We start from the raw sequence: 27,469 nt of genomic DNA on the forward strand, positions 1-27,469 counted from the left end.
GTGCCACCTTCCCTCTGCAGGCAAAGGGAGTCTCTGCTCTGCTCCCCAGCAAACTCGGCACAAGGTTGAAGCATCTGGATAATGCCGTACAGATGTGCCGGCTCTTACCTGCGCCGCAGGAGCTGGTGGATGGGAAGCAGCGAGACACACTGACAAGCATGGAAATGCCACAGAGAGACCAGGCAAACTGGGGTGTTTTAGGGGTATATCCCAGAAAACACAGAGCCTGGAGGGGAAAGCAATGAAAGAGACCTAGGAGGCACATGGGCAGAAAGTACTTTGTGCTGATTAGCGGCAACAGAGCTCTGAGTCTGCAGTGCAGTAAATACACATGAGCACAGGAGGGTGCTGGTCTTTCTCTATCTTGGCATAAAGCAGGAATGTCTCTTCTCTGCTTGTTTATGCCATCGACTTACAGGCTTCAGAAGACATATGTCCATTCATCCTGGACGCAGACCTAGGTGAGGCTAGCAACTGGAAAATCCCAGATGACTCCATCTCTCCATCTTTCTGGAGTACAGTAACATTCACATGAAGGGCAGATTGTGCTTTTAGGTGATGACCAGCCGTCAGTTTGCTGGAGAAGCACCCAGGTCTTTCAGCCTGCAAACTGGTGTCCTAAGGGCTCAGTGGTGGTACAGGTGAAGGTGTGGGCAATTTTACTGTCATGCCTCATGAACTAAGGGCATAAATCACAGGGCTGGTGGTTTAAGGTCCTATTAAGGTCCTATTGGATTGTTCAAGGACAACCACAAGTGTGGCACATAATTTGCCAGGTGCTCTGAACTGGAGGAGTCCAGACACTGATTTCTACTAGAAATAGCTCTGTGGAAATTTCTCTGCTATTCTGTTCTGAGAATCATTTGCCTCTCCTTAGCACTGTGCCAGCTAATAATGAGGGCACAAGGATGGGTAAGGAAGGGGGAGAGAAGTGGCCTAAGGGCACAGGGCAAAGCAGAGACCAAGTGTGACAGAGGAGCCTGGTTTCCTTCCTTACAACTCTGAGTTGCCCCGTGTGCAGGACAAGCTTAATAGCTTCCCGCCACCAAGAAGGGAAAAGCCCAGAGGATGAAAATGCAGGAAGGTTTGCATTTCTTAAAATAGAAGTCAAAAGTCAACTCCATGGTAGAGTTGGAGGGGTGCAAGGAGAGGTATTGTAGACAGCAGAGGTGCTTTCAATAGAAGAAACAGAGATATGAAATCTGCTGCTAAGCCCACTGATGTGATATGAGCCCCGCAGAGAATGTTTCAAGAGACCACAGCTACTACTCACCCACCTCACCTGGTCCCAAACCTCACAGTATGCAGAAGGAATTGATCAATAGGTCTGGTTTCCTCCTGAAATGTAAAAGCCCACAGAAAAAGTTTGTCTTCTCTGCTGCAGTGCAGCCTCCAGCTGTGAGGAGTGCTGGCAAGCACTGCTATCTCTGAGCAGCTGCACGGGGTTACCATCTCGGCCTTTGACTGAGAGCTCATAAGGCCAGTTTCTGGGTCAGAGGGGGTGTACACGGTTGGCAGCACCAGGTTTTAGTAGATAACGGGATGTAAATGTTATTCTTCAGGGCAGTTTCTAGCCCTTTTCCCTATAACCCTACTTGTAAGGGAAAATAGAGGACCCATTTTCCAGAAGCTGTGTTTAGCCGCACGCCTCAGCTGAGCAGTTTCCCTGACTCAGGATCCTTGTTTCCTCTAACAGCTGCATCACTGGTAAGGAATTGTAACTGCACTATCACAGAGATATGGGGGCTCATTTTCCAGCCTCGGCAGCACATAGGATATCATTTGGACTGGCAGCCTCCCAGGCATAATGTACTGAAATGTCATTCTGCTCCTGGGTGAAGCTTGGATTCTTCCCAGCTTGTCTTCTCCTTTGGCCAGCAGCTTCTGTGCATCTTGACCTCATCTCTTGGCATGTAGATGCCCAAAGGTGTAGAAGAAAGTGCTCATTAATGCTGGGGAAGTGAGACTAGATGGATTTTAAATCCTAAAGGGCTGGGGGTTGCTTAGCTCCTCCTGATTTGTTCTTGCCATCATGAAAATGCACACTTTTTGAATGGGAGATACTTTGGGATGTTCAAGGCGTACTGACAGGAGTCCAGCTGCTCAAGAGTCGCTCTAAACTGGGTCAGTTTTAATACTCCTCAGAGGGGGCTCAGAGCTTAACTTTAAACACTTGGATTTGGAAGTTTGGATTGAAGGTTTTAATGATAAACTCTGCACGTGGATTTTGGCCACCTCTGGTGTTTGTTCTTTTTGTAGATTTGCAGGTGAACAGGGAGCAGGAATTTGACTCAAATTCAGACAAGGTGTCACAGAGCAGCTCAGTGCTGCGATGATGTTTGTACCTCTGAGACCAGCTTCCTTTCTGACAGTGCACAGGGATGTCCACACAGCCCTGTTTCAGAGCAGTGAGAATCAAAGCCCAGTCAGCAATGGGAGTGTTTCAAAGCTGAGTTCTTATCTGTGTTGCTAAAGAATATCTGAAAGCTGTATGTCACATGGAGGCTGTTAAATAATGAATGCCGGGGTGCATAGCGAAGTGTTGACATACAAAAGAAGCTGTCTTCTGAGCACCAACTTCTCTGCCTGGCAGCAGCAGAGGGACACAGTTTACCTAAATTTGCTTTTTTACTTTAAGTCAATAATAGCTTTTTCTTCTCTTTCATTAAACAGCTTCCGATAAGAATTTCTTTTCCTAAGGGAAATAGGAAGGACGTGAACATTTCTGAATAAGAAAAGAAGAAAACCTACCATGAACTGCAGTTGTGTGTTCTACTTTCCAAAGCGTTTCCCCTCCTGAACTGTCATTTGACATCTAAAGGAAAGGGCTGGCAAAACCTGATTTAAACCAGGCTCAGATCTGGGCAGCGCAGCCTCAGACCAACATTCCTCCCTAGTCCTGCCGGGGTTTGATCCTAGACATGAAAGAAATCTAAATCAATTCTTTACCCTGTCGTGCCCATATGACGAGAGAAGAGCAGAGACTTGGCAGAGGTCGACAGAGACCCAAATGCAGCTTCTGGAACTGAACTTGAACTTTGTGCAGCCCTCTCCTGATTAAAAACACTCGGGGAGCGGCTGTAAGTTACACCACAGTCTTGTCAGTACAGACGTGGGCAAAGCAGTCCCACTCTATGCCCAACCTGCTCTCCCTGTTCTCTCCTGTCAAACCTTTATCTCCCTTGCTGTGTTGTGTGATTATAATGAAAGTGGTTCTGGCTCCTCTGGAGACTGCCTGTCCCTCACCAGGCAGATTCACAAGGCAGACTTGAAGAATATTCAATGGTGACCTTAAGTAGACTGGATTTTTTATAGGAACACAGAGGAATGAAGCACCAGCACAGAAGTGAGCCTCTACTTAAATAAATAAGAAGACAGGTAAATTTAAAGGTGCTAACTTTTGGAAGTCAGAAGGCATTCATAGAATAGAATCGTAGAATGGTTTAGGCTGGAAAGGACCTTAAGATCATCCAGTTCCAACCCCCTGCTATGGGGGTTCAAGCCCAGGTTCTGTCCAGCCTGGGCTTGAACACTGCCAGGGATGGAGCATTTTCCACTTCTTTGGGCATTCTTATTATTCATGAAGTTACTCCTGTGTCATGCACTTTGGTGCACAGGGAGCCAAAGAGATAAAAAAACATATTAATATTGCACAACAGAGTTTTAGATTGGCTGGTCTCAATTCCAATTTCACTTCGTTGTTCCATCAAATCATGTGTTAGCAATAAGATTTATACTAGAGCAGATCCTTGGAGTCTCTTACTGCCAACTCCTTCATTTTTTTGGAGGAGGTGAATTTATATACAAATGTGGCCATTTGTAAGCACCCAATATATTCAATAGCATTTCCCTCTGTGGTACATTTACGCTCGAAACCCAGCAATGAGAAACTGAAATGCCACACTCCTTAGAATGCTGTCTCCATTTGATTTCCTCCTAGCCTGAATTTTCATAACAGTTACATTTGGGTTTCAGTTATACCAGTTGATGAATATTAATCAAGGTCTACATACACTTCTTGGGCTTGCTTTTACAGACTGTGCTCGTACAGAGAGATTTTTTCCAGCAGTGCCCTTCTTGGTGCCCTCTATTCCATTCTTTTATTGTTCCCAAGTTGTTCTAAGAGACAAGTGACAGTGTGAGACAGGAGGAGAATGATCACATTTTGCAGGGAAATTATACAGAGTAGAAAATCAGTAGTTAGATGCTCTCTGGGACTGCATAAAACTTCTTTGAAGAATAATTAGCTTGCAAGAGAGCTCTGTTAGCTGGAATTCCTCTTCAATTCTGTATGCACAAGATAAATGTAGTTGGGGAGAAGCGGTGTCCTTTGAGGTCTCCTTGCTGATCTGGGGAAATGATGTTTGTGGAGAAAATGGAGAAATTAGCTAGAAAAGAAGTGGGAGAAGGCCTGGCTGGCCACAGCCATCCTGGGCTCAAAGCAAGCAACAAGCAGTGACAGAAACAGGGAAAACTTAGCAGAGAGAAGCACAGATGGGTGCTGGGTGCTGGGGCTCAGCACCTGATGATCCAGGTGGCTCTGTTCAAATGGCAATTAGGACTGGCAGTCCCATGGAGCAGCATTAAGTGACCACCAGTGTGGAGAATCAAGTCCACAAGCAGCTCAACATGTGTAAATGGTTCACTTGATAAAGCAGCATCAGTCAGAGCCAGGGCTGTGTTTAAGCTAAATGCCTCATGTGGAGATCAAGAAAGGTTTCCCTGGAGTTTGAGGAGAGGATGGAGGGAGCAGAGGACTCCTGTTGGGCTCCACCATTGTGTGCTGACTCCATTGTATATTTGATCAGTTTTCATATGCTGCTTCCTCCTAGGATATTGCTACAGGTAATCCTCAAGTTGGGAGATGAAGTGTGGGGTTTAATGGCTTTCTTGGTTTGAACTGATCTGGGCAGACTTGAGCAAGGAGAGAGATGAGTCTTGCTCTCCAGAGCTGTCAGTACTCTCTTTCAGACACATAAAAATACACTTGAAATGCACAGAAAACTGCCATGACAGGGGTCAGTAGTAGTTCATGGCAGAGTAAGTGACATCTAATCCATTAGCTCTCTAAAAGAAAGGACTTTTAAGGCTGAAAAGCTTGCTGGAGGTATAATGTAACAGGTATTAAGATAGGGGAGATTTGAGAAAGAGCTAACAGAGCTAGTTAATGAAGCAGCACAATAGCTAAAGAAGCCATCATAGTGGAGATGACCACTGGGTAACAGAATGATTCCGGCTTTTCACTCCTCAGTGGGGATGAGTTGGCATTTGTGTTCTTAACGTCATAAGCGCTGTCTAAAAGCACACCTTTGTTTTGCTCAGGTTTGATGTGTTGGCTTTTGTTGGTTTGTTGCTTTTTTGGTGTTTTTTACTGTCTATCCATTCTTAGAAGTAGAAAAACATCCAAGCCCGTGCGTAGCATTAAGCATGTGACTCATCCCCTCTACAGCCACAGATGTCTCTCTCCCTCTTGCAATTAGATCCGTGCTAAAGTGGTCTGTTGGAGCAGAGCCCAGGAGTCCTGTGTGCAGGTTTGAGCTCATGGATACGAAAGTGGTGCTAACAAACAGGACTGGAATTATAGACCTGTCAGCTTAGCTTCAGTTCCTGGAAAAACACTGGAACAAATAACCAAACCAACTATTTGTGAGCACCCAGGAGAACAAGAGGGGATGAGCAACAGGCAGCGTGGAGCTTTTTGGTTTGAATCTCTTGCATCTCAATCTAATTTCCCACTAAAAAATGGCAACCCCTTGAGATGGGTTTGTGTTTTGGAGAGGTTTCATGTGCACCCTTGTGAGGATAGCATGGATGCAAATACCTGGGTGCAAAAGTGGTTGTAACACTGATTAGAAGGATGTTTTTGAGGGAGGTTCTGAGGGGGCTGGTTTGTGTGCGTGTCTCTTGTTTCGATATGTGATCTGATGGAAGAGCCAGTATACAGTTCAGATTTGGAGCTGACACCATGCTGGCAAAGGCTATGAGCACACTGGGCAGGAATAGAATTCACTATGAACTTTGCAAGCTGGAGATGCAGTAAAAACCCAAACCCAGCTTGCCATTCAGCTGAGATAGAGCATCATCCCTGTGCTGAAGATGGATTTATCTATTGCAGTAAACATAAGATAGGTTATTATGTAGTTATAACAGGTTGGGGAACAACAACAACTACGTGTCTAGTTGCTTCATCAATAAGGATGAAAGATTTTGATGGCTCACAAGCTGATAGTGAATAAGCAAGGCCATGCTGTTGCAGAAAAGGCACATCAAATGTATGAGCAGGACTGTTGCCACTGTGGTAAGTGCCATAATCCTTGCAGTCAGCTCTGTGCCTGCAGGCAGGAGCACACGGTTCGCTTTTGGCCAGCATGCTTCAGGACCCGGTGTGCTGGTTTAAGCCCAGTAACAAAGTACCACACAGACACTTGCTACTTCCCTCTCACTTCCCACAGTGGGATGGGGAGGAGGATTGGGGAAAAGGTAAAAAAGCCATAGGTTGAGATAAAAACGGTTTAATAACGGAAATAAAGTAAAATATAATGATAATAGGAAACAGAGGAAGGAATAAACCCTGCCTTTCAAAACACACTGACTGATGCCCAGCTCATCCCTGAGCAGTGATCGGTGCCTCCCAGCCAACTCCCCCCAGTTTATATACTGAGCATGATGTGCTGTGGTATGGAATATCCCTTTGGCTAGTTTGGGTCAGGTGTCCTGTCTCTGCTCCCTCCTGGCTTCTTGTGCCCCTCCTTGCTGGCAGACCATGAGACTGAAAAGTCCTTGATCAGGGTAAGTGCTACTGAGCAACAACTAAACCATCGGTGTGTTATCAGCATTGTTCTCAGACTAAAGCTGAAACACAGCCCTGCACCAGCTGCTAGGAAGAAAATGAACTCTATCCCAGCCAAAATCAGGACACAGCTGGAGAATGGTTGAGTATGAAAAGGAAAGCAGTAAGACTGATCAAAAGACTCAATCCACCAGGGGCGATTGAGGGGGTTTTGTCCTCAGGAAAGGGAGACTAAATCTCTTCCAAAACACTGTCAGCTGCTGCAAAGGAAAAGGAGAATGCTTTCGTCTTCCTGACCCTTGCAGTTAGGACAAGAAGCTGTGGTCTAAACTGTTTTGAGGAGAAATGAGGGCACTTTATTTTTAGGAATTAATCTGATACTAAGGGGAGCATGAAGGGCTGGAGAAGATTCCCTGGGAGAGGCAAGTCCCACACTTTGAAAATAAGCTAGACCTCTGTGTGTCAGGAATGACCTATGCAAGGCCTGCCTTATACATGTGGATGGACTAAATGACCTCTGGAAATCCCTTCTAGACCCCTGGTTCCACTTGGGTTAATTTACACTTATCTACCAACATAAATCCAGGTGAATGTAACGAAGTCATTGCCAGTAACTTCGTATTGATGGCAAGGGAATCTTGTCGTCTTGGCAATGCAGCTGTAGATATCCAGAGGTTTTGGGACTGAGAAGTACTGAATGTGTAAGCACAGGGAGGAACAGGGTAGGAGAGTGCACAAAGCACAAAGTAAATCACAAGACCTGACTTAAAACTCGCTCGGTGATCAATGCATTAACTAAGAGTTGTGGTTTTCATCCCACTTTGCCTCAGCCCTACATGTCAGTGGTTTCAGAGGCTGATAGAGAGCAGTAATGCAGAACAGGCTTCTTCCAGCTCTCCAAACAGCAGACGACACCTTATATACTGCAGACAAGTTGACTATATTGATCTTTTCAGCCACCAAACGCTACTAATGTTGCCAGCATTTGGGCTCTTCCTTTCATCTACACTTCCTCATAGAGTCTGCTTAATGTTTTGCATCTTTATTTTTGTATTTTTTTCCCCTGTAGCTAATTTCTGGACCCTCAGGCTCCCTTTTTGTTCTTACTCAAAGGTAATTTCTTCCACAGAGCTGTCTGCACACAACAGCTCCATTAAATGTGCAAGTAGGATCCCAGTACGTGATGTTTCACTTCACATGTGACGCTGTAATCATTGTGATGGTGTTTTCTTTGAATGCTCCATTCCTGTTACTTGAAGAGAATTCCCAATATCTGCATCTTGTCACTTGTGTATTTCTAAGAAAAGACACATTAAAGCCTACCAGGACATTTTAAGTTGGCTACTTCTTGCTTCATGTATTTATCTATCGTAGAGCTCTTATTAGGCTTTCAACTGAGAAAATGCATTCTTGCATCCAAACAGAGCAAATATGAAAAAGCAAAGATAATTGACTTGTGCTCAGCTTTTGAGTTCTCTTTGTGGACAAATTCCCAAGAAAGCAGTTCCATGGAATTCTCTTCATTAAGAGAACTGACTAATTGGTGGAATAACCCACATCTGATGGGCTTGACCTCAGTTTCCTAAATCCAGGCTCTTGAAAAGGTTCAGGTTTGCATGTAAGCCGGGACAGAGATGTTCAAGTTTAAATATTGTGAGGTAATGGGTCAGCAGAGTTACCCAAAGCTCGTCTGGCATGTAAAGGGCTCCCAGAATGGTGGATTAAGACTCCAGACCCCTCAGCTTTCTCTTTTCCCTGTGTGACCCTGCAGTGCTTCCATCAGTTTAGCCGTGCTGTCTATACAGGGGGGCAGGTTCTTGCACCCCTTGGGAAAGAAGCAAAGGAGTTGGAGCCCTCTACTCCTACTGCAGAGGTTCAGCACAGCAGTGGGTCTGAGGTTTGTTGCTCTGCTGTGGCCCTAGGCAGGATAGGATTGTTCTTATTCTAGTTAGAAGCATACAACTATTCCTGCATTGCTGGGTCATCAGTATTTGTGTCTGTTTGAATATGTTTGTGTGGTGACAATCTTGAAGCTCCAGTGGGAGATGGTATTTCGGGCTTTGCCTTGGGCACGAGCTGACCTGTGACACTGCGCAGTGCAAAGTGCATCCAAGTGGCACAATGGAAAGTTGTGGCTTGTTTCTTCTTTAAATAATAACTTTAAAAAAGGCCAAAAAAACCCGTCCCACCCAAAAGACATGTTTCTTGCAGTTGTCCTTTTCCATTCTGATACAACAGCACTGCCCATAGTTGGGGTTTGCTGTTTTCTTTTGTCCCTAAGAAATGCCAAAGCAAATCAGACCTATTGTAGCAAACTAATCTAGTGACTACATGTTTCAGAGTTCCTGTGTTCTGGAATGTGGTCCCTGGGCTCCTTGGGCAGATGCTGCCTGTGGCATCGGCTGTTCCAGCCATGTGTCTGCTCACAGGCCAGCCCCTATAAATGGCACAACTCGCCCTGTGTGAGGCCATGGGGACACACTTCTGGGTGGGGAAGTGCCCCTCTCCCCTCGAGCTCTGCACTGGGGAGGGATGTTCTGCAGGGAAATTTGCCTTTAGTAGATCCCCCCACTCCTTGTAGTTGTCAGTTTGGAGATTCTCTCTGTTGCAAAGCCAGTTACAAGTCTGTTGTATTGGCTTTATACTGATACACCAGTAGGATGTTTTCACATGCTTTTAGCACTATGTATTTAGAGAAATGAAAGCAAAACTTAAGGTGAGCTTTCTCTCTCTCTGCCTAAAATCAGGCTAAAGAATAAGATTGTAAGAAAGGCCTGTGGTTCCTTAAAACATATGCTACATCCTATGGTATGATACTGATAATATATCATAAATGTCACAGTATGAAGTAACAAATACAACTGCAAAGCCAGTGCAGCACCCCCAACCTCACCACGGTGACCTCTATGGGACCGGTGCTGTCCATCCTGCCACTAGTTGTGCTTTTTCCCTCCCTAGGTCCCTTCTGTTATACCTTCTGTGCATCTTCAGTATCTAATTGATACTCCAAACAGGGGCTGCTAGAAAGTCATTCCTTCAAGGAAAGACTGTGTGACAAGTGCAGGATCCAACTGTGTGTGATCTGCAAAGCTTTAGAGGTGTTGGGCTGTCTCCAGTGCAGGTGAGAAGCATGTGTGGCTCCACTTGCAAGTGGTGCCTTGAGCCTGGCACCTATGCAGTTAACTTGCTCATACAGACCAAGTCCCACATATCCTGAGACCCACATCGTGGGTTATGACCCCATCATCTCTGTTTGTGTGTCTGGTGTATTCAGCACAAGGAAACACGCCATAGCATGTCGCTGAGAAGGTCACTTGTGCATGGCTGGGGTTTTAGGTGTGGAAAATCCCAATCCTGGCTTTTTTTGTTGCAGAAGTAAGCAGGGAGTAGAGATGCAGACGATGCTAACCATGGCTTATGAGTGTTAAGCTAAATATAAAGCAACCTGATCATGGCAAGCACATAAGAGGGTTCAGTAAATGTTTCTTTTGATTAAACTACTAACAAGAATAGCAAATCCCATTACACTAATCATTATTATATTGCTTTCCTGCCCCCTCCTCCCTCTTTCTCCTCCCTGGAATGTTTTTCCTAGAACACAGCAGACACATACAGGGAAATCTCCCACCTCAGGGCCCTGGCTGTCTGAAACGCCTCCCGGCGTTCACTGTGGAGGTGGATGGTGTCTGCACGCTGGGCTCTGGCTTCAGTGGAGCTCTCTTGTGTGGTAACCTCTGCTCAGGAGAGGAAAGGCTGGAGAAAAGTGCCCCAAAAATGGAGAGAGACTGCTAGCAAGAAAACGACAACGCTGAAGAGTATTTAACCCAGGGGAGGCATACAGGCATCCAGGAAGGAATAGCGTTGGCTCATAGATTAGTTATTAACATAGAATCATGGACTGGTTTAGGTTGGAAAGGACCTTGAGATCATCTAGTTCCAACCCCCTGCCGTGGGCAGGGACACCTCACACTAGACCATGTCACCCAAGGCTCTGTCCAACCTGGCCTTGAACACTGCCAGGGATGGAGCATTTACCACTTCTTTGGGCAACCCATTCCAGTGCCTCACCACCCTCACAGTAAAGAACTTCTTTAGATCTAACCTGAACTTCCCCTGTTTCAGTTTGAACCCATCACCCCTTGTCCTATCGCTACAGTCCCTGATGATGAGTCCCTCCCCAGCATCCTTGTAGCCCCCTTCAGACACTGGAAGCTGCTCTGAGGTCTCCACGCAGCTTCTCTTCTCCAGCCTGAACAGCCCCAACTTTCTCAGCCTGTTTTCATACAGGAGGTGCTCCAGCCCCTGATCATCCTCGTGGCCTCCTCTGGACTTGCTCCAACAGCTCCACGTCCTTCTTATGTTGAGGACACCAGAACTGCACACACCTTTTCAAATGGTGAAAGGATGTGTTCATGCAACCAGCTTCCCTCTGCTTCTGCATTGCCATTAACATTTTGGTTCTGTCAGGAAATAATTTCACAGTGTTGCCCAGTTAAAGCTTTTGTATTTGAGGTCCAATTCTGTGCTTGCTTAAAAAGGGGAAAAAAGTGGAAGTATTGCAGTTGGGGCTGGGGAGAAAGAACAGGACATGGGTGATCAGTTGTTTCTGATTTCTGTTTCAGCTCTGAGCTGTAGGACAGAGGGTTTGGTGGTAAAGTTGTTCTTTAAATAGACTTGTAGACCTTAGACTTTTGTTAAATGGGTCAAAATGATCTATTGAAAAGCATTTGTTTGAATTGGTTTTCTGAAAATTTTCATCAAAACTTGGAATATTTTCAGGATTTCTGAAAATCTCTAATTCTAATGCAGTAGGGTTGGGGTGATGTGTCCCAGAAGCTGTTGGCAAAACCTTGTAGCCAGGTTTGCAGGCTTTAAGAGCAAGTTACTTCAATTTCTTTGTGATACATCAGTGATGAAACATTCAAGACTATTTAAGGAATTCAAATCCCTCATTCCCATTAAAATTAAAAGCAAGTGGGCATTCAGGTCCCTTACTCAGCTTCGGCAGCCTAGATCTTCAGCGTTAGTTGGCAATAGCTAATTTGTGTTAAACACACTTTTAAGTGCAGTTATATTATAACTTATCTCATGGTGGTATTGCCTCACAGGCATAATTTTCTGCTTGTATGCAGGAGTTCTCTGTATCCCAAAGGACAGGAAAGCTGTATAAACAAATGTAGGCCATTCCCAAGTCCTCGGGCAAGCAAAACTTCCACTGAAGTCTTCAGGAGCTTTGTCCACACAATGTCTCTAGTTTCAAGCCATGAACACTGCTGTGTACGCAAGCAGACATTCTCCTTTGAGTACAGGTCACTTTGGGGGAATAGCAATAGTTGTGTAGCAGCCCACAGACAGCCCCTGCAATGGTTTGGAGGAGAAAATAATAGTTATCAAGTAAAACTGCAGAAGGTTATGTGCACAGGATGGGATCACACATGGAGGGAGCTGATGGCTGGCTCAAAATGGGGTTCTGCCTGAAAGAAACCTTTCCTGGGACATTCTGCAGGACATACAAGGTTGGCTTTATTCATACAACTGCGTATTTGCCAAATATGTAAAGACTAAACCCCCAGGCTTTCCACTCAGGAATATTCTGCTTTAGCATGTTCTCTCCCAGTGCTTTAATATGCTGGAATTAAAATGTTTGTTTTCACTCTGGTTTGATATTAAGCTGGTTTAATGTCTTACAGAAGCTGTTTCGAAAGCTTTCCTTTTCCTCTCTAGATCCAGCTCCCTGGCTGGGTGACATCTCTTATCGTCAGTCAGACAGTTCTGAATTGTGGCTTTAGATAATAAAACCCAAGACCTTGCATTTTCCTTCCCAGCAGAGTTTTTCCTTTATTTCCTTTCACCTTGGATGTTTGGGTTTTTCCTCTGTGCACATCCCAGTATTTCAATCTCAGTGTTCCCTTCCTTACAGATCAGACTTGCAAAGGAATCAGAGACCTGTCTCATGGTTCAGGAGGTGCTTTTTGTCTTCATCCACAGGTTCTTGTTGTCTTGCAATTGAAGTCACCACCGGTAATCCTCCCCTGCCTGGAGTTTGTCACTTCTGATCCCAGCTATGCTCCTTCCCGTGGCATTTCTTCATTGTGGCATGACAGCATTAACGTGTAGCACTCCATGAGCTTCCTTCCTGGCTGAAAGGCATCAGGAGAGGTTTAGCTCTTCAGTGCTGTTCATTCATTTCAGCTGACTTCATTCATGCTGCCATTTTACTGCATCCCCCCCTTATCACACCTGCCCTATATCACTGCTGCTGCACCAGCCACTGGCACACACGTTGCAGGGGGAGGAACAGACTATTTCATAGAATCACAGAATGGTTTGGGTTGGAAAGGACCTTAACATCATCTAGTTCCACCCCCCTGCCATGGGCAGGGATGCCTCATGCTACACCAGGTTGCTCCAAGCCCCTGTGTCCAACCTGGCCTTGAACACTGCCAGGGATGGAGCATTCACCACTTCTCTGGGCAACCTGTGCCAGCACCTCACCACCCTCACAGTAAAGAACTTCTTCCTTATATCTAACCTGAACTTCCCCTGTTTCAGTTTAAACCCATCACCCCTTGTCCTATTGCTACAGTCCCTGACGAAGAGTCCCTCTCCAGCATCCTTGTAGCCCCCTTCAGATACCCAACTATATGTTCAACATGGCATCTACAGCATGCTTGATGGCCCTGATCCAACACTCAGAAAGGTCAGTGCAAAGATGCTGCTGAGAACTAGAGAGCTGAAAGTGGTGTCAGATGGAGAGCCAGGGACCCCCTCCCCTTTAGCATGAAAAGATTAGACCAACCAGTGTGGACACCTGGAGATTCATCTCATTTACTGTCTTATTCCTCTTTTTCCCCCACTATCCTAAGGCCTGGATCAATGAATCCAGGTTTTAGGTGCTTTGATTCAAGCAGGGATGTTTGGGAATAAACCATTTTAGTTCTCCTAGCCATGCGCTGGAGCAAATGTAATTCAAAAGCCATCACAGCCTGCAGCAGTGAGACCACAGGAATGGAGGAGAAATGATCCAGCAATGAACAAGCTACAGAGTATTTTTGGGTTTGCCCTTTAAAAACAACTACTGTGCCTCTTAAATCCCATTGAGGTGCTGGAGAGCAGCTAATGCTCTGCCTCAGCGTTGGAGATGGAGCTGGCTGGTCTTGCTTAGGCTACTGATCTACATCTGCTGCAGCTCTGCCTGCTGGGAGAGCCCATTGCCCCTTTGCTCTCCCAGTGACTCTGGTGGCAGTGCTTGCAGGGCAGAACTGAGCTCTGGGTAAACACCCACCACAGACAGACCCTGCAAAAGCTTTTGTGTCACTATTTGTTAGTTATTTAATGCACGTTTGGGTCGCATCATTTGGTATGATGGGAGATTTCTACATATGTGAACATGCACCAGTGTTAACAGCTGTGGTTTTACAGCTGTTTAGGATAGTATAGGACAGCATTTACCAGTTAAGGCAACACAAGGCAAATGTGGTGTGACTTTTCCCTTCAGGCAGCTGGTTGCATGTGGCTGTGCCCCAGGCTGGACTCCATGGGGCTGGATTGGTGCAGGAAGGCAGCGTCCTTCAGGTGTCAGAGTGCCGGATGCTAAAGGAGTTCCAAGGATGCTTTCCCTGCCCTCCCCAGCCCTCTTCCTGCTGGCTGGGTCACCCTTCCTCATCCCAGCAAGGGTAAGAGCTGTCATTACAGTGGATGCTGGTTAGTTCTGAGGTGCATGTTACTGAGCTGTGAACATGCTGGCTCACCTCTCAGTTTTTGGACTCCAGCGAGGGCACAAGGAGCTGCAGGCTTCTCTTCAGGAAAGTCAAGGCACAGTTCAGTAGGCAGGAGAGGACTGTGGCACAGAGGGCTGCAAATAGAAAATGCTGCTGTTTCAACTGCTAATCCAATAGTAGAAGAGACTTTAATGTGTCTAAAAATAAATCAGTGCATCTTCAGCACAGCCACTATGGGCTTTGGATTCCCAGAGTGAACAACCCAAAGGAGCTGCTCCCACTCCTACCAGTGCCCTTTGCACAGGGACTATGGGGACAGGAGGAAGGTTTGGGTGGGGAAAGGGCTCTCACAGACTGAGCTCCCTCCACACTGTGCAGGTGAGCACTGCACCCCTCCCATGAGAACTAAGCAATGGCAGGCAGCAGCAGGGTGGCCACGAGCACTGGACCTCCCAGTGCTGGCTGGGATCAGGAGCAGGGGCTTGAGGAGGGTCATGGTAGAGATGGTGATTCAGGGAGCTGGGTGACGGGTTTCTTGGTTATTTAGCCCATCTATTTCTATGATATACTCCACATCTAATGAGTATCACTTGGGAAAGGAGAACAAGGTGCCTACTGTTTCTGTAATGTCATGAAGGAGAGTTTAGCTGCCTCCTCTTGCAGCTTTTTTTTTGCCATTCTGCTCTTCATCTTTACTAAGCAAGCAATATGCACTAGGAATCCATGGCCAGATTCAGTGTTGAGGCTCTTACAAGCCTGAAGAACACCTTCAAATGGTGGCAAGTCTTGCAGAGGAGACTTAGCATGCAACTAAAACTAAATATCACTTGTAATGCAAACACTTATAGAGCAAATAAATAACTTTCAATGAATGTGACATATAAGTAAACTCATGCTTTAATTAGCAGGTTATTTCTAAGTCTTCCTTCCTCTTAACAGCCAGCCCTCACAACAAACCTCTTCCAGTGAACACTGAGGCAGCAGTATCTTCTATGTGAAGAGCTAACCATGAGGAGAACTTCTGCCAGCTGATAAAGGCCCAGTGCTGCCAGCTACTGAATTGTATTGTGTTGATGGGAGCTGGGGGGGTTATTTCTTTTCTATGCCAGGAGGAGGGAGCTCAGGTGGTCCCTGGGACAGTGTGGGCTTTGCAGAGCTGATGCCGCACATGTTGGCTCTGTCCTACCCAGGTAATCTTAGCTACAAGCTCAGCCTTAACACCTTCAAACACATTTAAGCTGTTAATGGCCAACTCTGGTAAGGAGTGGCCACAAACAAGGGCTTTGTATTCGAAGTTCTGAAAACCATGTTAAGGAAAAACACCTCATTGGCTACGATATTCTAAAGACATTTTCCCCCTCATCTAGGCTTCATCAGAGAAATGCAATATATTCAGTTGTACTTGACTGCAATAAGTGGTTCCTACCTGGAGCCTTGAAAACCTTCTTCCATTTAGAGGAGGTTTTTCTCTCAGGTAAGCTGTGTGTGTCTGGTTCCTCTTCTTCCCATATCAGGATCGATGGCTTCTTCATCAGCCCATACATGCCTGCCAAATTAACAGGGTATCAGCTACACTAGTTCATACAGCTCAGTCTTCACAGAATCATAGAATCACAGAATGGTTTGGGTTGGAAAGGACCTTAAGATCATTCAGTTCCAACCCGCTGCCATGGGCAGCGGTGCCTCACACTAGACCTTGTCACTCAGCTTGGTCCAGCCTGGCCTTGAACACTGCCAGGGATGGGGCATTTACCACTTCTTTGGGCAACCTGTTCCAGCGCCTCAGCACCCTCACAGTAAAGAACTTCTTCCTTAGATCTAACCTGAACTTCCCCTGTTTCAGTTTGAACCCACCACCCCTTGTCCTGTCACTACAGTCCCTGATGAAGAGTCCCTCATGATGTTTCTCTAGAGACATAACAGCTATGAACAGACAAAATATTACCACTTGCAACTATTTCTGCTTGAAAACCTGAATGTAATGAGCTCTGTAGCCACCATCCACACTGGGGAGGAGGGAGGCCATAGTTTGCATAGTTTACTTCTAACACTGAGAGTGTTAGAAGCAGAGCTGCTCCGAAGACAGTTACTCCTTCCCACATCCATTGAAATTTGTTATTACATATTCCATTGGAATTTCAAATCTTTATTTTTTTATCAGTTGCTTGAAGTTATTTTTAGGAAGGCTTTGGAAACGTTTCCATCAGTTATATGAAGAGGCCATACAGAATAAATAGGAGAAAGCCCTGTTGTATGAACAACCTAATGCACTTCAGAAAGCCCAGCAACACGCCTGTCAGGTTATTTGCAGAAAGTCAGACCAATTTTATCATCAGACAAACATTAGCACATTACTTTTCTTAGAAGCAAAGCAAATAAAGTCTTTTCCAAGAAATACATTTGAGGAAAAATCAAATGGCACTTATTAGAAACCATCACTCACTGGGACTTGTTCTCTTTAAGGCACTTACTCCCTTTGTAATGGTAAGCCATTGCATCCAGATCTCATACAGGGGCAAATTTGAGTTTAAAAGTTTCCAACCCTGTAAGACAAATGAATCAGAGCTGGGGCCTGTGTGTCTGTGGTGTAGTGGATAATCTTTGAGAGGGGATCTTTATCTGTTTGCTTACTTAACTTCAAAAGAGGGCTCTGACCCATAGAATGCAGTGTCTACTCAAGGGACCAGATTTCGTTTAAGCCTGGTGGCTACTCGAAGTTGTCTCCAGACAAAGGATGTGAAGGAGAGGGGAAAGGATGGCTGCTGGTTGAGGGAATGGTGACTTCCTGCTTGAGGACAGAAGTGCACTGCTTTGCTTTAGGGAAAGAGAGTGGAATAAGGTTTGAAGGAAAGTATTTCCTTAGTGTTGTTGCAAGAGCTCAAAGAAAGCTCAGGGTGAATTCTTCTGGCCAAGAATTGTCTTTGTCTGTGCCATGTTTGCTGCAAGCTGTAACAAAAGCCATGGTGGGTGGTGGTTGGCTCCTGTTATCTGTCCATACCTGTAATGCTGGCCCTGAGAGAAGAGACTTGGACTGAAGCTCTGATCACATCAATCCTGGTTGCAACTGTCTGTCACATGGTTTAACTCCCTGTGTCATTCTCATCTATCAGCTATTGATCATACATCTCACTTGTCATATCTGATTATTAAAGTGCAGTGCCAGATGTATTGTCACCGTGGTCTGTGGCACGTCCCTCTGGGACGGAGCAGAAAGACTCACTTTGTCCCCAGTCCTCTCTTCTTTAGCAGTTTACCTCTCTGCTTCTCAGAAAACAGGGCTGAGACTTAAAGTCCTCATTTACCTGCTCCCATGTTTAGGTTGCAGAGTCACTGCATGACCCTGGTTTGCATCAGACAGTGTGAATCCACACGACTGACATGTAGATATGACCCGTGCCCCAGAGCTGGTGGCATGAATAACAAATCTGCTAAAGAGGTCTAAAAAGAGGTGCCAAGAGCAAATGGATGATAGCAGCATTCCTCTTGCCACCACTCTTTCCAGCATCCAAACATTTGGGGATGTTGTTTCTGATGGATTATAGACTTTATTTTTAAAGGCTGTAATTTATTCTCCTCTTTCTGCCTGTATTTTTATTTTCTGGACCTTATACAGACAACATTAAAGTCTGCTGTTCCTGAGGGGATGGATGGACAAGAAGGGCACAGTCCCCCTCTTTATGGTTTGTGTGGTTATTGGAACTGATCAGGAATTTTCCATCAGTGTGTTTACTCATTGGAAAACGTGGTCTCCAGAAATTGAAAGCAGGATGGAAATCTGAATCTCTGATGAGGACTAAAAGCTTTCCTGATGCTGCACGAGTCTTGGGGAGCAAGAGAAGAGAGAAAATGCATTTTTAATACATGTAAATATGAAACCACAAAGATGGTGAGAGGGAAGGAGTGGAAGGCAAGAAACCTGAAAGGATTTTTAGCTTTATATCGATGACATCTCAATTAATTTAATGATGGGAGTGGGGAAACAAGGCTTTAATGAGGGACAGGCACTTGGGCTTTTACGACAAAAGGAAGTTCAAATACAAAAAGGATTTTCAGGGGCTAGAAAAATCAACACTTTCTGGGCTGTTTGGCACAGCTATGAGGTTTAAATGGGCTTATGTGGTGTCTGTGTTGTGTTCCAACCTTTAGGACAAGGCATAATAGAACTTAAACAACACTGAGACCTATAAGGAAAAGCCTATGGGGAATGGGGAAAGCAGTTAGGTATAGTGCCAGGTAAACATACAGGCATAAGTGTCTGTTTTAACCCCTGGGAATGGTTCTCTGATGGCAATCTCTTTACAGGAGGAATTACTATTGCTATTCATTATTGAAAATAACTGCTGCTTATTTACCAGTCTGTTGTTCTAACTCCATCTAGTCTGGGGTTAGAAATCAATGCTACCTGGCACAGCTATTTGGCAGGATAATTTTGTATCAGACAGCTTACAGGTTTCAAGCTATTTGACCAAACCATAAGAATGCAGAAGAATAATAAATGCAGTTCCAGAAAGTAGGCAAAACCACCCAGAAGCAGAAGGAAGGCTCTGGTTTTTGGACAATATCTTCATAACAAATCATTTGACTATAACAGAGCATCAGGTCTAAGAGGTTTTCACCACATGCATTTGTAATTCCATAGACCTGAAAAACAGGCTGATTCTGAATCCTCTGGTGGCAGACTGTTCCCTGCTCTAAAGTGGTGCAATACTTGTAAGACAATATTACTAAGTCAGCCTACATGGGATGGAATTCGGCTCTATGCAGGGATTTTAAAGAGGATTTAGCACCATTGGCTGTACCTGCCGGATGTTTCCTCCTGGAGCCTCCCCAGGGAGCTAAAGGAACAATCTAGTGCCAAAGCAAAGCTCCCTGGGCTGAGCTGACCACAGGCCATGCCAAGTGTCCTGCAGCAAGGAGAGCTCTGTAGGAGAGTTTGTTCTTGCCCACCTCTTCCCACTGAAAATGCCACAGTGATTCCTCTGTGTTACCTGGGAGCTGGCACCATAAGCGTTGGGAAAAGAGTTTGTCCGTTGGATGGGAAATGTCAAGAGAGTAGATCTGGAATCAATAAATAAGCTACTCAGAAGTTCTGTGTAATAACATTTGTCTGGTGGAAGCTGTCCAACTCTGGTTAAAGACACACAATGTGTCTAAACTGGTACAGAGTTAAGCTCTTGTTTGGGACATTTCTAAATCAGCATAAAGGTTATATTACATCTGTGAATATTTCCAATGACTTACAGAGCCAGAAATCAGTTTAGCATCATGCACAAGTGACAAATAAAGAGTTTCCCTGATGCTTTTGCTTTTCTTTTACCTTGCATCTAATCCTACCCCTGCAATTGCATGAAAACGTGTTGATGATTTGTTTCAGGAACGTGTCATAAATATCGCTGTCTTTCTGGTGATCTCTCAAAATGCTCTTCAGTCTTGTGTGGTTTAATGATTGATGAAGCTTGGAAATGAAACTTGTCTGGGGTTTGTTGTAAGTTAAACTTGGAGCATGGGAGTAAAATTCCTATGAGCTAAGCGGGGGCAGTGTGAAGAGTATTGCTTTAGGATGCTAAAGAAAGCTTCTGGCAGAATTTAGGAGTATAACAGTATATACTCAGTGTAATGTGAGTATCCAACTACCTGGGCTTTGGTTTCTTTTTGAGAAATGATCCCTTTCTGTTCATGTTGTCTGCAAACATAAGATTTGGAAGAAAGCTGAAGAGGGTCACAGCAGCATATGGCTCTTTCACCTCCTCTTTCCATAATGTTACATGCATGGCTGGTATTAGCAGTAAGCATGACAACACGTCCTGAATGCATGCAAATAAAATAACCCACTTTTTAGTATTTTGCAGACCAATATGCATGTAGTTATTGCTTAAAGGTCTTGGTTTGCAAACAGAAATCCTCCAGCTGGCAACAAACAAATAAACAAGGACAAGAGGAAACAGCCTCAAGCTGTGCCAGGGGAGGTTTAGATTGGATATTAGGAACAATTTCTTCACCAAGAGGGTGCTCAGGCATTGGAACAGGGCAGTGGTGGAATCGCCATCCCTGGAAGTGTCCACAAGCTGTGTAGATGAGGCCCTTAGTGACATGGTTTAGTGGTGGCCTTGTCAGTGCTGGGGAGCAGTTGGACTTGATCTTAAAGGTCTTTTCCACCCAAGTTGATTGTATGAAAGTGCTGATGTGCACATCAGGGATCCAGGTACCTGCTGGGTTCTACACAACCCAAACTCACTGCTCACAGCCCAGCTCCCACTTTCCCTACCCGGGTATTCCCACACAGCTGCCTGCCGGGCTTGTTCTTTGGAAACCATGAAGCTCCCTGGCCTATAAAATACAGCTGACAGGACTGATCCTGCCGGGATTAACACCCTGATCACACAGAGTCCTGAGCACGGATCTGAGGTGCCAGCCCCTTCCTGCGCGCAGCCTTCCCACTCGGTCCAGCAGCAGCACTGTGATGTGGGGGATGGAGGTTTGGAACTGGCAATGAGCAAGGGAGGAGAAGCGTTGCTGCAGCCTTCCTGGATTGTGTAGCTCTTGGATCGTGTGGGTTTGTGTGTACATCCAGGGTGCTCGGCTCCCGCAGAGACATTGTCTGATGAAATCAGAGACTTACAAAAGCACTTTAGGGAAGTGAAAACTGCCCTCCCATCAAATGTCTGGCAGTGTTGACACACTGCTTGTGGAGACAGAAAAAAGCACATCGACCTCAGATGATTCATAGGTTCTTAGTTTAAAACAAAAGAAGCTCTGAATGGGCATCTCCCATTGTCCTGAAACAAATAACTCCTCCCAACCTATAGTTTTAGAACAAAATCTGGGTTGTTTCATAGCCCTGATGGCTGCTGTATCAAAGTGCTTCTCTAGTTTTGATAAATCCCCAGGAGACAGAAAGGCAATATAGCTCCAAGGCCAGTTCATCTAAGATTTCTGTATAACCCATATTAAAGGCATAAAAGCATAGCTACAGAAATGCATCATTTGTTTCATAACTCCAAGCATGGTCATTTACAGCCTCAGAACAGCCTGATTTATCCAAGGTGGCCTTCAGTTGTTGTAGCTGGGTGAAGTTAAATAATGCAGCACTCTTTAAAATTGCATGAGTATATGATTTCGTTCCCTCTGTTCATTCATAATTCCTACTCCCTTGTAGTTTACTGCAGTCAGTGATTATCCCATCTGTCCAATCCATCTCGGAAGTGAGCGGGAATGGCAGGTTGTCGTGACTCTTCCTTGCTCGTGCACTAAGCTATACTTTTGCAAAGGAAAGATGAACTTGCCCTCTGTGGGGAGGTTTAGGAATGATGAGAAGCCTAGCCTCTCATCTTAAGGAAACTGTATCATGGAACAGTGAGTGAGGAATAAACATTCTAATAAAACAGTTTGACTGACTGCATTGACGTCCTTAGGGAGCAAAAGAATTCCTACAGTGTGCCCACCACACAAGGGAGCGATTCAAACATCTCTGTCTCCTGTTCAGGCCCACCACAGGATCTTGCTTCCTGTATCCCTGTCACAAGAGAGTCTCCGTAGACTAACCTGTGTGACTAACTAAAGTGGATGCTGAAGGAGAGGTACAAGGCAAGTACCAGGAGAGCATCTCCCACTGTTACCAAAGGCAGAACAGAACTGCAAAACCAGCTTGATCTTTAGAAGTGGTGGAAGCTGTCCAGGAAGCCATGGGGCTGCTCGGAAGAAGCCTTGATACTCCAGCACTCTGTGTAGTGCTGGCAGCACCTCAGTACCCAGCCTTGAGCAAGCGACCGCAGCTCTGGACACCCTTCCCTGCCCGGGATTAGCTCTGCTTGCCTCTGCTCAAAGAACAGCGTGCATGAGCATCCCATGATGATTAGAAGACAATGATCAGCTGGATTAACTAAACCTGCCTATTTAAATTGATCTAATGATCCAGGTGATGTTGCTTGAACTAACTTCAGAAGAGGTTAGGAGAGCCAGTCTGGCAGCAGCATTGTGGGTATGAGAACAGATGGCTGAGGATGACAGCCCGTTATCTCCCACTGGTCTAGATGTCTGCATGGGCCTTTGGAGAACAAGGTTCAGAAACAAGCACTTCCCATTGCTTTGAAACACCAAGGTGAAGTGCGGAGTGAGAAAGAGTCTTCCAAATATGGGACCTAAGATTATTTAGGAATTACTGTTTTTAATTTGCATCAGTTATTTCTCTGCTTGTGGAAAAGGTATTGCCCTTCCTATTTAACAGATAGGGACAGAGGGAAGCTGTTAAAAGTGCCAAGGAATCCAGCAGTGGTCATGCCCTAGCTGAGATTCAGGTACAAGAAATGAAATCCTGACCCTGTGAAGATCAGCAGGACTCTTGTGAGCAACTTCATCTGCATGAACAGCGAGAGGCTGTGCTGTGCAGCCAGAGGCATTGCTCACACCAATGTGTCATCTCCCCTGCAGAAACCTGAGGCATTACAGAGGGCTGGAATGGAATGGAAGTAAAACAAGGAAAGAGAAAGTAGGTGGAAACAACTGGGGGAAAGAACTGGGATGAGTGATGACTGGTGGCACAGGAATACTATGAGGAATGGGAGAGAAAAGGTGGAGAAGAGGGACAGAAACCAACTTTGGTTCCTGGAGTAAGGGAAGGAAGGGTGGTGGGTGCCCCAAGTGCTCTGCCACTGTGGTTGCACAGACCCACAGATGTTATGAAGTTTGGCAGAGCTCAGCCTGGAGTGCAGAAAGACCTGAAGGACATTAAAGACACCAAAAGGAGAAAACAGAATCTCTCAAGACACTGGAAGTGTTTTGAGTGCAGCTAAAGAAGAAACACAGTTTGAATAACATCTAAATCACGAGAAAGGCTGAGACTAGACGTGAAACATCCACTTTATCCATTCTGCCTTGTCCTGGCGGTTTAAATCAGGAAACTGAACTCTGTGCAGGCTGCCAGGGTCACTTGACAGCTTGTTGGGCCTTGCTGCTGTTGGCAAAGCCAGCGGCAGCCAGGCTTTGGGCATGGTGCAATAAGCACTGATTTCACTTAGCCCTGCGTGTGTTGTACCTGTGTGTGTGATTAGGTGAGCCCCACAGCGCTGCGGCAGCAGAGCCTGCAGCAGCTCCTCAGCCCAGCTCTCTGGTTGTCTGAACCCTGCCCCAGCCGGGTCAGGGTGCTGTCTGTTGGGTCTTGCCCATCTCCACATTTCTGTCTCCTCGTCCTGCCCCACCCTCCCTGCAGTCAATCCTGAAAATCCTGAAGCAATTGCCAGCGTTTCCAGGCAGCGTGCCCAAAGAGCAACACAGCGGTTTCTCAAGCAGCTCGATCCCAGAGCAATTGGACACGGTGCCAAGAGCCCTTGCAGTGTTTGATAATACTCAAGGTGAGCAATTAAGACTCCTTCTCTCCTCTTTTTCCTCGTATCTCTTTGACCTCCTGGTCACAGAGAAGGTTTAAACATCTGATCTGAAGGCACCAGAAGTTAAAAGCTGGAAGAACTCAAGACTTTTATGAACTAAGTTACGCGTATTATGAATTTGGAAGGTGGCTGACTTGCATTTCTCAGTATCTTTGAATTACAATCTCTTTAGGCATAATAGCACCTTATTCATTTGTACTGCCAGCACAAAACAAAGGTGTTGGCCTACCTGAAAATTTGGGCCTCTGGGCCTCTACTAGAATAAAAAATTAATGATTTTAGTTGGCAGTGGTTTTTTAATTCTAGAAGGAACCATGAAACTTTGAAAGGTGTTTAGGATGCATTTCAAAAGCTGTGTTCATATCAAACAAGTGTCTTTTTACTTATAGTAGCAAAGATATAATGGTAAAAATTTCCTGTGGGGACAAGTTATTAAAAATCTTCCTAAAAACCAGCACAAAAATTGCTTTCTTTGGCAACCAAAAATCGTGTATACATGAAGTGTGTAAGATTCTAAATGGATAAAGTTGTATAATGTCTGGTTCCTATATGCTATGCCATATAGGCTCCTACAGCACAAACTCTCTTCTCTCCTTGTCCAGATCCTGCTGGCCAAACTGCATGTTGCATGTGGGCAAGCTACCAATGTGGTCCATTGATTTGGTTTAAATCACTTTATTATCAGCCAGCTGGTAGCAGGTGTTCATGTTCACCCTTGCCAAGAATATCAGAGCAAATCCTGCAGAATAAATACCAGCACTCACATGAAACTGCTAACAGAGATATCCAAGAAAACGGTGAGGTTTCTTTTTCTTCCCCCCTACCCACACACAGTGCTTTGATCTGCCATGCAATTGGGTCAGCACTTGGGAAATGCATTTCAATGTCCCCATCTGTGATTTGAATACGTTGCAGGAGATCCTAAATGTAAAACCTCACAGATCCTACAGTAGAGCACCCTGCTGGGCCAGGCTGGACGGGGCTTGGAGAAACCTGCTCTAGTGGAGGGTGTCCTTGCCCATGACAGGGGGTTGGAACTGGATGAGCTTTAAGGGTCCCTTCCAACCCAAACCATTCTATGATTATATGAAAAGCCCTTCACTAGCACAGTCATGAAAGTATTCGAAAGGAAAAAAGACAGATATCACTGGGACAGATCCTCATTTAATTACAACAGCACAGGCCCATGGAAATCACCAGCTCCCACAGAACATTACTGGTAAAGAAAGTCTCCGTTGTTCATTTCTGGAGCAGGAATATGCTGGCTCTCAGCTTTGTGAGCTTTTAGGTCTTGTCCATGCAGGTAAATTTTACCAGAGTAATTTTACTAGCGCAAATGAGCCTAAATGCTGATGGAGGCAGTGGAGTATTTGATCTGCAACCCTCTGTCAGTGTGCAGGGCACCCGTTCCTGGCGCCTCTGGGCTGCTAGTGAATGGAGGGGCTGCATCCTGAGCCATGCAGAGTCTCACAGGATCTGACCACAGGCACTTCAGGTCTGCTGGATGCTTCTGAGGAGAAAAGCAACATGAGATAACCTGTGCCATGGGGTCCTGAGTAGCTGCAGCTAGCAGCAGGTATTGGCTAGGGTTCCCTACCACCTCTCTGAAGGCTGTCTGCAGTAGGGGAGGCTTCATGGTGCACGCTCTGACTTCCAAAATGTCCTTCCTCTGCAGAGCCTGGGAGCACAAAGAAAACTTTCAGTGCTGGGCAGCAATGCCAAGGGGCTTGTTATCTGTCATGGTGAGATGTGGATGCTCTCAGAGATCTCAGCTCAATGGCAGCAATCAGAGGCTTCCCTACGGAGACCTCAATGGGAGGAAACCACAGAGAGAAGAACAAGAAGGAGAGCAATGGAGAAGCTGGAGAAGGAAGGAGGCAGCGTGGTGAAGCAGTGAGAGAGCTTTGCTGCTCAGACATGCCTTAGGTAGGTTCACAGTGGAAGAGAGGGTTAGCCTCTTTTCTTGTAACCCCATAGCCCTTCAGGTTACAGCCCAGATGGCTGAGGCGGAGTTTTCTGTCACTACAAATAGGTGTAAAATTATGGCTGTGAGGACAGAAACTCCTGGATAGCAGAGCTAATTCAGCTGGGGTGTTAACCAGCCTGCCCATTGGCACCTCACAACACCAGGGAGACTCCCCAGCAGCAGTGCTTGCAGCCATCCCCTCAGCAGGACACTTGCCTCATGCTGTCCCAGGCGAGCTCTGCAGGTTGTGTTCAGTCCCATATGCCCACAGCGTGGTTCAGAGAGCCCGTCCCAACCTGCCAGCCAAAGCTCCAACCTGACTGTTCTGATGCCTGCCACAGCAGGCAAGAAGACAAGAGGGAGCTCAGAGCTTTTTTAATCCAGAAGAAGTTAAAAATCAGACACATTCCTTCCTCTCAGGTCACTGTCCGAGTGTCCGCTCCCCCTTGTTCATCTCTGGTTTCTCCCCAGGTGCCTTGGTGGGACCTTCTCCCCCTCATTCCTTGGCCTACCTTGCCTTCCTCCAGGAACTGGGATCTACTGGGGCCTTGCACAGCCACCAGAGCAGGCTCTTTCCCCTGGAAAAAGCAAAATGTTTTGTTTTGCACTAAAAATAGCAATGCAATTAGAGTGTTATAACCCGTTTTCTAAAGCATTTGCTGATAAACTACAACCGCCTCACAGTCTTGTGCATTTTGATATGTACCGTAGGCAAAACTCATAAGTTTGCCCTAAAAATTACCTTTCAGGGATAAGTGGCTTTCTATGAAGGTTTTCACTGTCTTCTGATACTCATCTTCAGTCATGTGGAGCTGGGCTACCTCCATGCTTGAGGAGCACTCTTCTTCCGTAGCCGTCCCCTCCTCTCGAGGAGGCCAGTGTGCAGCAGACACCCTGAAACCTGCTTTATCCAGGTTCCTTGCAAACATCCTCCCAATGGAGCTGTTGGACACGAGAATTACAATTGCTCTCCCTTTCACATCAATATTCCTCTCCAGAATGCCAAAGGAGAAGAGGATAATGAAGCAGGCCAAAGATGCGATAGAAATGCACACGAAGGCATAGAAGAGGCAGGAAAGGGTCGTCGCGAGCAGTAAGTCTGTGGCCAGCAAGAAGAGATGCTGCAAGAGGAAAATCATCGTCAGGAGGATGAGCTGCTGCCTCCTCACTCACAGGCGAGCAGAGAAATCAGTGAAGAGCCACCACATGCAACCACGCTGTTATAAAGCCAGGCAGCGTTGCGAAACATGCGGAGGCAAGTCCAGATCCCGTAGGGAGGATGAATCACTTTCTGGGATAGACCAACAACGGGGATTTTCAAACCATGTTTGTTTCCAGGAGAGAGCAGTGCTGTGTTTGTCTTGGCTTTGCTGTGCTCTTGGATGCTTTGCTAGGCTGAAATGTGAGGATCTGTTTGGTAAGGGCGTTTCATTATGTGTCATCTTTAGGGCCAGTGATGGATGTAGTTTATTTTGAAGCAGCCACTTTTTCATGGATTTCTCAAACTGGTGTGCGCGTGGCATTGGGAAGCCACAGAGTAGAAATAACCTTGTATCTGCTTGGCATGCTACAGCTCTTAAATTTACCACTCTCACTACTGCTGCGAAGC

General features: G+C 45.8%; 2 protein-coding genes across 7 annotated transcripts in view; one reads left to right on the forward strand and one right to left on the reverse strand.

Annotated features, from left to right (window-relative positions):
• PAK5 (p21 (RAC1) activated kinase 5) overlaps positions 1-27,469 on the forward strand; it is a 178,017-nt gene that overhangs the window by 27,996 nt on the left and 122,552 nt on the right. The gene's annotated exons all lie outside the window — the stretch shown is intronic.
• Positions 12,794-27,039, reverse strand: LOC115609696 (estradiol 17-beta-dehydrogenase 2-like). 6 transcript variants are annotated; one of them, XM_030490260.1, is made up of 4 exons: positions 26,603-27,039; positions 15,938-16,057; positions 14,542-14,645; positions 12,794-12,930 (listed from the first exon to the last, which is right to left on the reverse strand). In XM_030490260.1, exons 1-3 carry the CDS (start codon positions 26,997-26,999, stop codon positions 14,545-14,547), a joined length of 618 nt encoding a protein of 205 aa, XP_030346120.1. In that variant the 5' UTR covers positions 27,000-27,039; the 3' UTR covers positions 12,794-12,930; positions 14,542-14,544. The 6 variants fall into 6 exon arrangements, with proteins under 6 accessions (XP_030346120.1, XP_030346125.1, XP_030346119.1 ...); XM_030490265.1 differs by lacking the exon at positions 12,794-12,930 and having other exon boundaries at positions 14,115-14,645; positions 26,603-26,802; positions 26,916-27,039; XM_030490259.1 differs by lacking the exon at positions 12,794-12,930 and having other exon boundaries at positions 14,115-14,645.

The sequence above is a fragment of the Strigops habroptila genome, chromosome 6 (genome assembly GCF_004027225.2).
Source record: "Strigops habroptila isolate Jane chromosome 6, bStrHab1.2.pri, whole genome shotgun sequence".
In the NCBI taxonomy this organism is placed as follows: Eukaryota; Metazoa; Chordata; class Aves; order Psittaciformes; family Psittacidae; genus Strigops; species Strigops habroptila.